Raw genomic sequence first — 16352 nt, forward strand, 5'->3', positions numbered from 1 at the left:
AAAAGAGGTAAACGTAGAAAAGGTGTGCTCACTGTAAACAGTAGACTGTTAATATCAGCTGCTCTGATTTGTGGAAAGCAAAATCACATGCGCCTCCTTGTCTTCTCACCTTGAATATGACATGCAAAAAGTCTGTATCATTTGCGAATAATGTCTACAAAGCTACGTTTATAGTATTTTATTTATGGAAGTAAATGCCAAGGCAAATTGCAGTGTGTTTTTGCATAAACATCATGATACATGGATGCATGGTAATGAGACTCCTCTGGTTTGATTCATTGATCCAGGGCCGTTGCTGAACACCGTGGTAATTACGTAGCAAGAATCATTGGGGCCCTCTCACCCAATCTCAACAGTCTGTTTGACACTCAAAGGATTGTTACAACAGCCTTCCTTGCTGAGGTAATCACCAAATATGATCCTAGAACTTCATCACATCAGCAGAAGTGACTAAACTCATTATATGTCATATGAGTGCAATTGCAAGTAAAATATTGTTTACAATGTAAGTGTCTCTATTATACATTCAAGGAAAACATGATGGTGTGTGGGTGTGTGTTTAAGTGTGATTGGCTTTATTTAGTATGGCCACCTAATCAAGCACTTACAATTGTAAATGATTATGAGCAAGCTACCAAGGGTGAGTCCCTTCCAAAGGACCAGGCAATGCCTCGCCTCAGGGCACAACCACTGCTGTTATAGGACTTGAACCAGGAGCCTCATTATTGAGAGCCCTGGTCTTGTCCTCTTGGCCACAAGAGCTCCTCACATAGATAATTTCCTATTCTAAACCGGATTGATGACCATGACATCCCTGAAAGTATTTCTCTTTCAAATGTATAAGGCTTATCCATCTGATTTTGTTCTTGTTGTCTGAACTTTTCTTGTCAATCTTTTCACTGGAATGTACAGAGATTGTTCATGTGTAGTGATTGCCAAGAAATTGAAGAATACTGCTGCTCTACAGTGCAAGCAGTGTGTTGTGCAGGACATTTTGTGCTCTTTGTGTACACTTTTGTGTACTTTGAAATGTGATGTAACATTTCTTCTCAAAGTTTATGCATGCAATTTACACTTATCTGTAGAACATCCTTGGCACTTTATAATCTTGTGCTTTCTGTCAAGATTACCACATAATTTCTCTGATATGGAGACTTAGGAAGCATATGATTTTTTTCTTTAAAACCCCACTTTAGATTAGCTCAGCTAATGAATGCCAATCATCCATTTGAATTGTTGACAAGGATTTATGCATAAAGGTCTATGCACTTTTGATCTCATTTGCTAGCTTGTGAACCAAAAGTGTGCTGGCGATATTTCCCAAGTGGAGATCATCATGAACAACCTCCTCGGGCGACTGGTGGACCAGAATGCTGTCGTGCGCAAACTGTGCGTGCGAGGGCTCGGCAACATTGCAAGTCTAGGGTCGGCACAGGTAAGCTTCGTGGAAAAAAAAAGAGTAAATAAATCACTGACAGCAGAGATCAGTGATTGATTATTGTTTATTGTTTGTGAGGTTCATCACTTTCATGTATAGTGGAAGTCTGTGAACATATTATTTTCAACATAGCGCTCTCAAAAACTGAGCTACAATGTTTTGCATTTGCATGTGGAGATGTCATGTGAGAACAAAAATGTTTTAATCGAATTGTAGCTGATGTTACTTTCACTTTACCAAGTTACATCTTTCCCACACCTTTCCTTAAGACATTCCAAGTCTCCATTAAAAATCTCTTCTAGATTTCTCAGTGCCCTTAATTACAATCCTCTTCTCATTATCTCTATGTATATCAAAAACCCGTGTAGATGTTGCTGCTACATTCATATTGCCTTTGACGTATCTCGTGTATTAGTTTTTCCTCTAGACATCGACAAGTATCTGTTAAGTTTTAATCCCTAAGAAGGTAATCTCAGGGCATCTGTCTTTGGTCCAGAAGTACTCTACTACCAAGTTTTAATCCATGAAAAGCTAAATCTTTGCTTTTTCAGCAATAGGTCCAGATATCCTCTACCACCAGTTTTCAGTCCTTAAATGCTACCAGTGGTTAATCTTTTGCTCTTTCCCTATAGGTCCTTAAATAGTTTACCACTGGCCATTCTTTAATCTGTGAAAAGCTAAGTCTTTTTACTTCTCTCGCAAGAGGTTCAAAAGTATTCTACCACCATCTTTAAATTCATGAAAAGCTAAATCTTTGGGTTTGCTATAGGTCCAAAAGTACTGTTGAAGCTGTTATTTTTGCAAATTTTCAAATTCTTGTTGGGCCGCAAATTTGACAACATTCGAAAATATTGAGGATGGACAGGTATTAGAGCACTGACAATAGCCCAAGTAACAAGTTGTGAAAACAGCATTGTGCAGAATTATCTCTACGAGAAAATGACTGCTATTACAGTACTCTGCCATCTACTTACAACCCATGAATTAAGCATAGGCATTAGTGCACTGACAGCAACCTCAATGTCAAATTTGCAAAAAGAGCATCTTGCGAAATTATGTCTTCAAGAAAATATCAGCTTTTACAATACTCTGCAATCAACTTCAATCCATGAAAAGCTGTCACTAGTCCACTGACGGGAAAACAGCATCTCACAAAATTGTATGTCTGTTAGAAAATGACAGCTTTTACAGTACTTTACCAACAACTTTCAATCCATGAAAAGGCTTAATGGTTTGCTTCTTTGCGCCACAGGTCCAAAAGTACTCCACCACAGTGCTCTCCTCCATGATGGCCGGGATGGATGACAAGGATGACCCCGAGGACAGCATCACCCTGGAGGCCATGTCTGGTCTCACCCGCATCCTCATGGAGATATCGGAGAGCAACGTGCGACCTGTGCTCATCAACGTCACCCTCCGCATCCGGCCCTGCTTCGAGAAGGTGAGAGATTTTTTTGCAGTGGAATGTGAGGAGTGACCATGCCGGGATATACTGACAACAAGAGAAACCTAATACTTTTTTGTTTTGTAGTAGCACGACCAAAATCAGAAGCAAAAATTATATCTCCTTAAGGGAAATGCTGCTTAGAGATTTTCAGAATTTAAAGGGTGTGTACAGTTCGGGTCGAGGTGAGAATTTTGCTCTATGAGATGTCAAAGATCATGCAATTCTAAGGGGTATCAAAAGTTTATTTGATGAAAATCGGTTTTGAAATGGCTGAGATATCCAAAAACAAGATGAAACAAAGATATCCTAATAAAGGTGGGGCATGTCGCCTTTTATTATTATCACTTTTTTTGATACCTCAGCCATTTGAAAACCAATTTTCATCAAATAAACGTTGAATCCTTCTTAAAAATACATGCTCTTTCATGTTTCATAAGATGTTTCTCATTATCTCACCTAAGAATGTTCAAAACATGAATCCCCACCTCAACCAGTACTGTTCAGTCCCTTTAACAAATAGGTATTATGAGAAGGATGTGAATACTGTAAAACCAGAAATGTTCAAAACTTTGGAATATTTTTTTCAATAGGAGCTGACTGCCTTTTAAAAAAAAAACTTTTGAGAAATGCCACTGGCATCCACTGCATTTTGTAGAAAACCACTTTTGTGTGTGCATTGTACTTTTGCAAGTCTTGGCTCCCAGCTAAATTCGCGAAAGTTTCATGCATGCAAAAATTTCTGGTTTTGCCGTATCTCTGTGACGTGGGGAAAAGACTCTCTTGCCAAGTCTGTCCCTGTCTCTGTCATTCTTTCAATGTCTTTCTCTTTCTCTCTCTTTCTCTCTCTCTCTTCATTGAATGGCCAGGATCGAGCCTCGGTGCGAGCTGCGGCGTTCACCCTGTTTGGGAACCTGAGTCGGTTTGGCGACGGCCCCTCGCGGGATCCCTTCCTGGAGCAGATCCACACCAACTTTGTCAGTCTGCTGCTTCACCTCAATGACGAGGATGATGACGTCAAGGCGGTGAGTGGTCTGTGTCTACAGGATGACTGGTGATAGTTGGTTGCCATAGTTACCATGTAGACTGCTACAAAGATATGGGATCTAAAGTAAGTGATTAAGAAAAAAAAAATAAGGTTGGTAATGCTGACCGAAATGATTATGATGATTATGAAAAATATTGGCATGTGGTAAGTGTAGAGTAATCTAACTGCTAATCATTTCCACCTTTGTAGAATATCATTTCTGCAAAAGCAAATTGAAGTCATTTGATCATACAAGTCCATGGCATTTTAGAAAAATCCCATAACCTGGTAATGATAATATAAGACACAATATATTGTGTTCTTTTGCTAGGGACATCGGAAGTTGAAATTGTGAAAGGCGAATCCAACAAGAAGAGCTTCAACGTAGGGATTGAAATGTTATTGGAGACTCAGCTGTCGCCTTTACTTTGCAGTAACGTTGTTGTATACGCTTTTAAGCCCAGTCCCCTGTGGGAAGGATTACCAGAGCATCACAAATGTCATGACCATTGCACAGCCATTATGGGTGTTGAATAAGTACAGTGAGATCATGACACTTACAACTGACTCATAGTAGAAATTGGCAGGGGTTACTTCAAGACTGTTTGCTTGTCAGTGTGAAAAAAAAAGCATTCATTTGTCCCGTGGTGAAGAAATACTATATACACCATTATTGCAAAGTCTAATATTTCGCAAATCTTGACTTCCCGACAACTTCCCAGAGTGGTTATATTTGCATTTGTGGAATACAGTATTGTCACATACATGTACCTTGTTCATGTACTGTGTACTGCTTAGTTGTATATGTATGCATGTATGTTGCATTCATTCATGTCAGGATCAGCGTTAATACTTTGGCATGTTCTTAAATTTATGAATAGCACCCAATGTGCAAAGCTCGCAAAAATTAAAACCCATGAAATGTATAATGGCATATCAAACGGTTTTTAAAGAAAGTAATTGATAATAGAACCACTCTAGGCCATGTTCCTGACGACTGTAAGACCTTGTGTGTTCCCATTTTGTAGGCCTGTAAGCTGGCCCTGCGGAAGTTTGGACCTCTCATGGGCTCGGCATCGATGAACGACATGTTCCAGAAACACCTCATTGAGGACAGGAAACTCAACTATGGAGAGTTCATGTATGACCTCTCCAAGGTTATTGTAAGTGTTCTGCATCACATGATTAGTAACCCAGATGGCTAGGGCACAGTGATTGATATATTTGATCAGAGTTCAAGTCTTATATTCCTGGATAAAGGTGTGCAGTAAATTACTCTAAGATTAATTGCATTGTCGAGAATGTAGCAGGATATTAATGTAGTGTGTGTAAGGGAAAAGAATGTAATCAGCAATGTTCACAGATCACAACTTATAGCATGCTGTAACCGTAACATTATTTCTTGATGTATGAACATGGAATTTGGTCTAGTCGTCAGTGCTTTGCAGAAGGCCTATCCTTTCTTGCAGCCAAACTGCAGCAAGGAGCTGATCAGTTTCTAGCAATGTATGCTTTCACACCCCTGATGAGTTCTTGAGATCTCTGCAGTTACAGAAGCATAAACTCAATGTTTGAAGTATTATATTAAACATAAACTGTCATATTAGGTTAGATTTGAATCCTCAATCTCATCCTCATCCACGAATATGTATTACTGGTACATGCTTCACTTTTGAAATGATGAAATTGACTCAAGAGTGTATCAGTACTTTGTCTGCAAAAGTGGCGTCATTTTTTGTATGATATCAAGTAATCTGGAGATAACTTTTTTTTGTTCTCCCCCCCCCCCCCCCAAAAAAAAAAAAACAGATTGCGGACTTGCTGCAGAAGGTCAACTTCTACGTGATGGGCAACGTGTCCTTCTTCCGCAGCAGCTGGCCGGACATTCGGGGCAACGCGGCCATGTGCGTGGGCTTCCTACTGGGCAACTTGCCCAAGGACAACCACAGTCTCATCAGCAAGGACCACGTTTGCGGAGGTTGGTGTCACTCTCTAGACCGACTCTGCCCTGGTTTCATGTAGTGTGCATGTGCAGTGTAGATGTGTTGCTCCATGCATGTGGTGTTGTAGTGTGTCGCCTTTTATGTTTTGGGTGTAAGTGGCTGGAGAACAGCAATTAAAGCACTTATGCTAACAATAATGGTGATAGTGATGACGACAATAATAGTCATGATAATTATAAGGGTATAATAACTGGGATAATGATACACAAAAGAAGATTGCTAACAATATGAACAATGGACATGTGTAAAGCACCCATCAGCTTGAAGTGCTTGCATTTCCAACATCATTCAATATCAGAAACACAGATGTCTCTTCAAATAGTGACTGGTTACTGCGTGCATGTATGTGTTCCCACAGTATGCAGGAAAAAGGAAAGTTTCCAGTTTATTAATTTCTCTTGTGAAGCATCTCAGTTATTATTATTATTGTTTATTATATATTTTTGGGGGTAATGTGTACATTATTGAAGGCTAAGTTTTCAAGAGTATCTTCCAACTGAAAATCAGAGGTTAGTGTGATTTTTATCATTGGATAGCAATGGGGATCCAGTGATGAAACAAACTAGTTAATTTCAGGGATGTAGAGTATGGATGCATTTTAAAAGCTATATGAATACATTCGTACATACAACTGCAGTTCACCCTCGATCTGTTTTTCTTCTTCTAGCCCTGATACAGCTGCTGAAGGACCCAGAGCCATCAGTAAGGATTAAAGCTTCGGAAGCCATGAGCCTCCTGTTCCTCTTTTGAACACCTGGGGGCGCTGTGCAGATTGTAATGTCATTGTGACCAGAGATTATTATCAGGTACTGGCAAGGTACACGCTGATATAGAAAAATAGAAGGTGACAAAGCCTCCTAGGAGAAAAGAAGCTTGTTGGATTCCGTTCGAAAGAAATGGTGCGATTCTAGCGAGCATCCCTTTTGATGCTCAAAATGCATGTAGCGCTAGACAAGTGAACAGTGGAGTAATACACAATGTCATCCTCTCGTTAGGATTAGCCCAGACACCTTGAAATTGGTCTGTTAGTCTTAAAGCTTTAGTAGAAACTTTAGCGAAAAGATGTAATGCGAGAAGAGCTAAAAATATTGTGTTCCCAGGATTGACGACACAGATTACAGTATCTTATTTGAATAATCGTGTAGGTCACACATTATTGATGGAGACCCGAATTCTCCAGAATATCCACAAAGATTTGGGTATGATTGGCGAATACTATTATTACATGCATCCTAAGTATAGCCAATTGATTTGATTGTTTTAAAACATAAATCTGGTACTTGAAGGTTATTTTCTCATCAAAATGGTACTTGCACATGTAATCTTATGGGTTTTTTTTTTCTTTTCACCAACACAAAGATAAAGCAAAGTGAAATTTTGCATTATACTTCATTTGTGTTTATTTCCTGACACATAAATCATGTCACAAGAAGTGTTCTCCCCTATTGACTAATATGTGAATTGGCAGCAATTTCATCACTGCAAAGTTGAAGCGAAGTGAAGTTTGCATTACTTCTAAAACTTTTGTTGTTTATTTCTCAAAACTTAACTCATGCCATAAGAATTGTTTTCCCATTGTCTAAAGAAGCATTTATGTAAATGGGCAGCATTAGGCACTAAAATTACTTTTGGAAAAAAGAAAAGTTCCCTATTTGTCGGATACTTCCTTTCATTCAAAAAGGTAGGTACCATGTTATCAATCATTCACATGCATTGCCTTTTTGGATTGGCTCTTTCACCATGTACGATATTCCAGAAAAAAAAAGGATTTTTTAATTCATTGCCACAATGCAATTGTGCAGTCTACTTTTTTTTACAATCACCTGTTTTTTGATAAAAAGCCAACAAGAAAAGAGCCCTTCAGTTATTCATAGTTATTCATCATCATTCATAGTAACTAGCAACACATTATTTTAATGTCATACATCCTGTGAGATTACATAATTACTGAAAGTCTTTTATTAACTTTTTATTCAGCAACATACAGCACAGAACTGCCAATTGTATTTGTAGTCAAGATAGTTGAAGATATCTCACCAACCACTAATGCATGTATGCCTAATCAATGGAAGAATTGATATGAGCTAATGGCTGTAAATAAACATGTGTGTCTACTTAAAGCAAGATTTCTGTACATGACGTAAGTTTAAAAATTTTTGAGGAAACATGCCTGAAAAGCAAATAAATTCCACTTTGTAGGTATGTGTCGACTTCTTGCGTAGAGGCCAGTCCAAGGCAGTACATACTTGGTAAGGTGTTGTTTTTTTTTCAGAATTATCGATATGTCGTCATACGATTGCAAATCAATGCTAGACAGCAATGAGTGCAGACTTCAATATGATAGAAGCCATCAAGTGTGATGTTGTCTGACCACTGTGATTATAGATACAAACATACTCACTTTCTTTTTAGTGTTGAAAAAATTTGTGAATAAAAAAAATGAAAATGAAAATGATAAAAACGAAAATTGCACTGTGTTTGTCAGGATTTGATAGTATTTACAGTGTTAACTGAACTTATCCACGTGGTCATAAAAAAAAAAAAAATGGAAAAAAATGTGGTATCCCAGCTGGAGGGCTCCCCCAATGGGGTGGAGGAGGTAGCATAACGTAGGTGCACCTCAATTCCAGTGACATGGGCAGTATGTCACAAAGTGCTATGTTTGCAAAGGTGCTATGGAAAAGCACGCAATGCTTAAACCAGCTGGTATTTCTGTCAGCATTACTATAAGAAGTATAACACAAAGTTGGTGTGTGTAGTATGTTATATCTTTCTCTTCTTCCAGATTATATTTCTCTTCTATCTCTCTATCTCTCCATCTCTCTATCTATCCATCTTTTTCTGTGCAATCATTTTGTAAAGTGGTACTGTGTGAAGATCAGTATTTCATCGCTTCAATCATTAATATTTCATCTTATCTTTTGAACGATTTCTGTGTCAAAAGAATTGATAGACAATATATGATACAGTAGATTGAAGCATATTTAGATTGCTTTAAGCCAGTGGTTATAGACGATTACTGTAAAACATGACATATTTGCGGCACGAAATTTTTTGCGAATTGGAGCCGTCGGCCTTTTTCGTGGCATGAAATTTTCACGAATTGGCAATGGCGTTCAATGCATATAGTATAGACAAGAAATTTCGTGTGCATTTTAATTTTGCGAATCTTGGCGCTCACGAAATTTGCAAAATTAAAATGCACGCGAACTTTCCTCGTTTTACAGTATTATGGGACAAAGACAATAGCTGGTAAAATTCTCATGATGGAATTATGATTATTATGTAGATTGGACTTATTCAGCGTACTTTAAATACGATGGAGGCTGGATACGTACAACTCAAAGAAATGTTCTCGTGTCCATTCCAGCGATGAAACTTGTTTTTCTGATGTCAGACCAACATCGATAAATCATGTGTCATTCAATGTGTTACTGTCATTATGGTTTTGATGTTCCATTGATCGTAGAAAGTACCAGATTGACATTTTTCCATGGAAGAAAGAAACTGGCTCCACGGATGTAGCCCGTTAGCTGATCGATGACGTAAAACACTTGAAGTATTTTGTAGTGAAAGATGATGCCTGGAAGATAAATGAATGTCATTGACAAACTGAGAACTGACTGAACATACAGTCATAAAATGGGAGATATCTATCAATCGCCATATTTGAGAGTAAAATGAAATATATTTCATTTTCATATCTAAAATTAAGTATCTTATTTTGAAGTTATATTTCTCTTCGTCAGCATTGATCAACATTATGTAAAGCTTCAGTTTCTGTTAGGATCATATCTCGGAAGACGTTTCTGAGGCTTGCATGTGTTGTAATTGCAACGATTGTAGGTGTGATGGTGTTTAGTGCGTGTGTGTATATGTGGAGGGCAAGTAATGTACAGCTGTACTTAAATAGATGAATAACTGTATCTGTATTCCTGTGTGTTGTCAATGCGTGATCATACAAACAGGTTGACATGCTTCAAAGGAAATTAAAGTAGGGGATATTAAACATCTCTACTTATGGTGCTCTTCTTGAGCATAGCATGGCATGTTCTGTGTGGATAGGGATGGAGCGTAGTGCAATTTTATCATTTCAGATGCTACTGTCTGACCATGGATGACATGTCCATGATCACTTGTACATAGGAGATAGTTTTGTTAATATTATAGCTTCAAGAATTACTCTGTGTGCGCGCATCATTCATTGTAAATTTGAGATCATTCAGAGAAGAAACAGTGCACGTTCATATATATTTTTCAGTCAACTCTGATATAGCTAGATTCTGGAGCATGGCATCAGACAAATTTATATAAATGTTAGTACTTGACATTTTTTCCTTATGTATCACATTCCATTGTCTTCAAGTCTGTCTTGTGGTCTTCTACAACATAAAGACACATCCTCAGTCTTCGTTTATTCTTGTTTTATATTTCTCCATCTGAGATTTCTTCCTTTTGTGACAGGCAAATGATGTGTTTCCTTGATTGTTATTGTTTTGATTGCCATTGTCTTCTAATCAGAGTATAAAAAGGAATCTATTGTGCTGTTACTGTACTTTTTCACTCTCATTCTCAAAAGAGTGCAAAAATTGAATTTCAAGACGTGAGTTTCAGTATAGTAGTGAATATACCATTTTATCTGGTGGTTTTGTTGAGGAATACATCAGATGAAGAGTGCATCAGTTACTGGTACATTATCAGCAAGGTGTAATGCTCCACGCTTATGGAGTGGACAATTTAGTTAAGATTTAATTTGCTGGTTTGGGTAAATTAATACTTCTGGGAGAATCATGGGCATCAGGTAGTGGTATATCATTAACATCAGAATGGTTTCCTGTTGTATTGTAAAAGGTACTTTGCCAGTAGAATGAGCAAACTACATTAAAAAGCAAACAGTTGCTAACCCTACTTTTCAATGCTAAGATATCTTACTTCAAGTGAAAAAATTGCATTCATTTGGAATGTTTGGTGTACATCAAATCCTAGATGCCATGATCATGGTGGCAGATTTAGAGGTGAGCTTTGTGTGAAGAAGATGCCATAAGTATGGTCCAGATATTCTTACGATGGATAATGTTGTGATGGATGTATATTTCACTACCTATAAGAATGTCCTGTGTATCTTGTCCTAAATTATGTAACCGAAGTATTACTGCAGAGGCATGCAGTTAGTGCGTGGTTAAACAGTATCTTGTAGCAGACTTCATTAAGCCATGTGCTGTTGGTTAGTTTTCATCTAATCTAGGTTATTTTACAGAAAATAGGGAAATAAAGCTTCTGTATTTTCTTTTTTAAATAATCGAAGGCATTAGTTACTGTGGCACATTATATACATGGCATTCTACTTAACAAGGTATCCAAGTTGGCATGCTGAGTCATGTGTGGTGAAAGGATTACTAGATTTGTTCAAACTATGTGCTACTCAAGAAAGATGTAGAGTCATACTGTGGTAAACTGATTTCATCGTGGAAAATAGCTTCTCATGCAGGGACCTACAATTGTAGTTGTTACTTAATTACATATACATTTCCCAGTTCAACTGTCAAGTTTACTCATACATTTTTCTCCCCCTTTTCTTAAGTTGAAATGCACATCCTTGACAGATTATTTCAAAATAAAGTCGTAGTATATGAAACATTTCGTACTTCTGGTACCTCCAATCATCAGCCATCAGTATGTAATTTACATCTTAAATCAAGTTAATTTTAAAAAAATGTTTTTAAACAGTAGTCTATGATGTTCACTTTGCGAAAGAATACTTCAGGTCTTCTACTTATTTCTGTCAATAGTGCTGCCTTTATAGAAGAAAAAAAAGTAAGCCATGCTATGTGATTCTATACTTATGCAGTACTTGTACGTGTAAGTGAAACAGAGCTGATGTTGTTGCAGATCGGTGTTGCAAACAACTGTGCTATATCTTCATAGATTCGCAATAAAGTAAATATTTACTTGTCTATGACGTCAGAATAATTGTAGTCAATAAGTTTTTCACCAAGCATGTATGCCCTATCTGTTATTTTGTAGATGTTTAGGTTTTACTCGAGATATCAGGTAATCACTGGCACAATTTGTTCTGAGGGAAGCTTCTCATTGTGTATGGAAGATATTACTGCTCTGTCCTGTGTATTTATTATGGTGTTTGTTGCAAACCATGACAAAATGTTGCATCCCATGCTAAGTTTAAAAATCACTGGAAATTCCACTGGTAGATATTAAGTAGTTAGACATGTACAAGTACTTAAACTTTCTTCATGATCATATCGGCAGACCATGACTTCTTAAAAGAAGCCTTGAAAGCAGACTAGCATTTGGAAGTGGATCAGCCAGCAGTTCACCTTTTACAAATACCTGCAATCCTACAACCCTTCAACACTACCACCCTACAACCCTTCAACCCTTCCACACGATGATCCTACAGCCCAACAACCCTTCAACCCAACAACCATATGACTTTACAACCCTATGAACCTTTAACCCTTCAACCCTATCAAGGCAACAACCCTACAACCTTTTGTGATGCAGAGCCACTCCTGTTAAAGTCATTATTTGATCTGCATACAGGAGAGTTATTTTGCTCTTGTCCATCATTGTGAAGTTGAAGTTAATCGGCAGCAAGTTGTCATAACAGTAAATAAAGAAAAGCCATGCGACATAATCCTCATTGTAGTAAGCGTGTGTACTTTGTCTGAAAGTGTTGGTTCTTAACGGAAAATTGCGGCAGTTTATGATATAATTACCAGGACAGAACACAAATGTCACATTCACCACTTCATTGTTGCCGTGTGATCTTAGGAAAACTTGCTTTATTCTCAATATCTGTGAGTTACCTGCAGCATTCTGTTACATTGTAATAGCCATTACATAGTTGCATGGGGGAGGGGCTGGATTTCCCCCGTTCAATTAAAAAAAAAATACAGGTAAACTGTGTCTGACAGAAAAAAAAACTTCTATGCCTAATTTAAAATCGAAAGTATATTTCATGCTCATTAGGTTGCCGTAAACATGTACAACGTGCACTGCCACTTAAGGTACGACACTGACATGACAAGCCACAAAATCTCTACATATTTCATACCCAGCTTGGTAAATGTACTCAATAAGGATCCAGTAATGGTTCTTTGAACAAAATTATACAGATATTTAGTGTTCAAGGACATCAATATATCAATATATTACAATTCAATATATCTCTGAAGAGTCTGTTTCATTACAGTGCATGTAATTCCTGAACAAATGGCTAGTGTATAAAGGGGCAAAAGATTCACTAAATGGTTTGCAAAAATCACACTGAAGTGTTTGTAATTACTTACGATTTTTTTATCATGTTTTCAAAGCTGCACTATTTATATCATATTTTGTACTAGCTTTCAGTAAAAAATGTTGTAATGTGCAACAGTAACCAGAAGTAGATACACACTGTACATAATAATGCTCTCCTCACACAAAGTTCAGAAGTTTGCAACAATGAATACTCTTATGTTGAAAGTTTCAGGCTTAATTCCAAATCCAATTATTGAATTTTGCTATTTGTGCCAATCTTGAGTTCACAACAATGGTACTAGTATTAAAAACAGGAATGTAGGGATCATTTCATATACTACTGCAAGTAAATATGAATATATTATCTCCGTACTATATATAATGACAATAACAATTTTCTTTACTTGGATATACACACACAGCTCAACCTTTATACATCTATACACATAAAGTAGGATCATATTTGCACAAGATTAAATTACTAATTGATGGCACACACAAAGCTAGTCCGAGAATGATCACTCTGTTTCTTACAATCAACTTTAGACGGCTTTGGGCCACTATGGAGCTCATACTGATGAATTATTATGAAGCACTCTTCCTCAATGATAATCTGATGAAATGAAGCATTAGCAATGTCAGAGAAAGACAATTTTCTTCTCGTGGCTTTTAATTGGCCTACCCTAAGCTAATATTTGAAATAAGCTCTCAGAAAGAAGCTTATGTGCAGGAGCTGAGGGTTGCTAACATTAATGAATGCACAGTTATAGCGCAACTTGTAAACAAAACCATCATATTCAATATCTATCAATGAAGGAGCTAAGATAAATATTGCAATCTGGCACTAGCTGTGCATCTGATGATGTGACCACAATAAAACATGTCATATTTTCATGCAAAACAGTATACAGTGTATTATTATCATCACCTGGTGAAAATTGCTGTAGAACCAGGTAAGTGACAACGCTTTTATGGACAATCTGTCAAAAGGTCAGGTGTCAGTTTGAAGACCTGGTAGCAGAAGTCAGATACACTCCTAATTTCAGATTTGTGATATACATGTATGCAAAGTTCACCCTCTGCTTATATGATATCTGAAAGATGGTAAATCACTACTAGTACACATCTCTCTGTGCTGTAAATCACTATCAGTGATTTCACAGTCTCTTTGGGCTGAAAATGTCTACAGTCACCTGCTGTCGTCATCTTGATGTCTCAGGATTCTGTGGTGGTGCAGTTGATGTAGGTCATCACCTTGGTTACAAGGTCAGACTTCTTGTCCTTGGAGGAGACTGGCACACCCTTCTCCTTCAACCATGCAGCCAGTGTGACAGAGTTCACCTTTGACAGCTGCCGCAGACAGAAAACAGACATGAAGATTGGATTGGATTGGATTGGATAATTGGATTGGATTGGATGGGAAATTGATCTGCATTTTTTTATATCTGACCACAATAAGGAAGCACTGAATGCTTAACGCAAGCAATCACGAGACCAACAGGTTTCAATAACCTACGAAGGACTAAGCGATGAGAATATAGTACCTTGCCCATAGAGGCACAGACGCTGCAGTCAGGGGACTCAAACAGGAACTTCATGATTGGATAGTCCATGGTCTTATCCACTCTACACAACACCTGCAAATATATGAGGAACCTTCTGAAAGGCATACAAATTTACATAAAACTCCAGGGACTGCAGGATGGGGGGGGGGGGGGGGGGGAGTCAAGGATTAATGCACAATGTACCACGTAATATCAAAGAAACTTCTTACATTGCACTCAAAATGAGAACAACAAACACTGCCGAATGGTGCATTAGCATCACTACCTGGTCATTTTGAGCCAAGAGCTGGACCATGCTGTGGTCTTGTATTTTGGGCTTGGAACGAACTTTTGTCTTCTTTGCCTTTCCTGCTTCACCTTGCTCCTATAGGATAAAAGATTGATAATTTTTTGACAATTTTTGATAGTATACAACAGGAACAAATGTACACTATGCATATTTCAACTAGAATAATCTCAATCTATTATGACTCATGTATATGTCATACTGACAATGTAATTGTACACAATACTGAGATCAGTACCTAAACTAATGAGGGCCACTTGCTCCAAATATTGCTACTTTTTGACGATTCTTGAATAGTACCATTTTCAAATCTGTTTTTGCATATTCCATTTAAAGGGACTGTCCAGTACTGGATGAGGTGGGGATTCATGTTTTGAACATTCCTAAGTGAGATAATGAGAAACCTCTTATGAAATATGAAAGAGCATGTAATTTTAAGAAGGATTCAACGTTTATTTGATGAAATTGGTTTTCAAATGGCTGAGATATCCAAAAAAGTGATAATAATAAAAGGCGACACGCCACGCCTTTTATTAGGATCTCTTTCTTTCACATTGTTTTTGCATATTTCAGCAATTTCAAAACCAATTTTCATCAAATAAACTTTTGATACCCCTTAGAATTGCATGCTCTTTGACATCTCAAAGAGGGTTTGTGAATATCTCGCACAACGTTGAAAGCTAAATCCTCACCTCAACCAGAACTGTACACACCCTTTAAATCACCCAGTATGAATGGCAAGTTGTAATATGATGATCAAAACAGATAAACACATACTTTGATGGTTAGGAAATTTGGAAACTTTCACTCTTTTTTTTACAATTGGTGATTTTGACCTTGCAAAGGTTAATGACCCAGCTAGGGTAGCCTCTTTAGTGTTATCTCTAAAGGATTGTGCACCTTCTATTACCTAGCTAGCATTATTCCCATGGTATTCATTTTTACACCTGGGATTAAAGGAGGACATTGTGGCTAAACAATTTGTCTTAGGATGTAAAAACTGCACCAGACTCCCAATTTTCCTCCAACACATTTCAAAGACTTATACACGTTCCAGTTTAATATTTCAACACTAAGAATTAGTGGCTAGATACCCAAATTTGTGACAAGTGTGACTATACAGCTTTACTATCTGAAGATGGAGGAGATAATGTGGTAAATTTGTTAATTCACTGAGCCTGAAAAAAAAAGAGCTCCCATTAAATAACAACTTGAATGAGCTTTGTAGGGGTAAAATGGTAATGATGGAGATGAGTACTGACTCAACATCAATGGAGGGTTGGCGCAACAAAGCATTCAACTCGTACAATATGACAACACTAGCTCACC

At 37.5% G+C, this 16352-nt stretch overlaps 1 protein-coding gene across 1 annotated transcript in view; it reads left to right on the forward strand.

Moving 5' to 3' along the window:
• The window catches only part of LOC139737175 (maestro heat-like repeat-containing protein family member 1), a 39057-nt gene extending 29507 nt beyond the window's left edge, over positions 1 to 9550 (forward strand). The window contains exons 31-37 of the mRNA XM_071647857.1: positions 288 to 402; positions 1289 to 1435; positions 2691 to 2879; positions 3752 to 3907; positions 4938 to 5072; positions 5719 to 5887; positions 6580 to 9550. Of these exons, the coding sequence (XP_071503958.1) occupies positions 288 to 402; positions 1289 to 1435; positions 2691 to 2879; positions 3752 to 3907; positions 4938 to 5072; positions 5719 to 5887; positions 6580 to 6662 (994 nt within the window). The 3' untranslated portion in view covers positions 6663 to 9550. The remainder of the gene's footprint in view (positions 1 to 287; positions 403 to 1288; positions 1436 to 2690; positions 2880 to 3751; positions 3908 to 4937; positions 5073 to 5718; positions 5888 to 6579) is intronic.
• Positions 9551 to 16352: the final 6802 nt, after the last annotated feature.

Source organism: Diadema antillarum, unplaced genomic scaffold (assembly GCF_040938485.1).
Source record: "Diadema antillarum isolate AM-2024a unplaced genomic scaffold, OU_Dant_1.0 scf00000028, whole genome shotgun sequence".
Classification (NCBI taxonomy): domain Eukaryota; kingdom Metazoa; phylum Echinodermata; class Echinoidea; order Diadematoida; family Diadematidae; genus Diadema; species Diadema antillarum.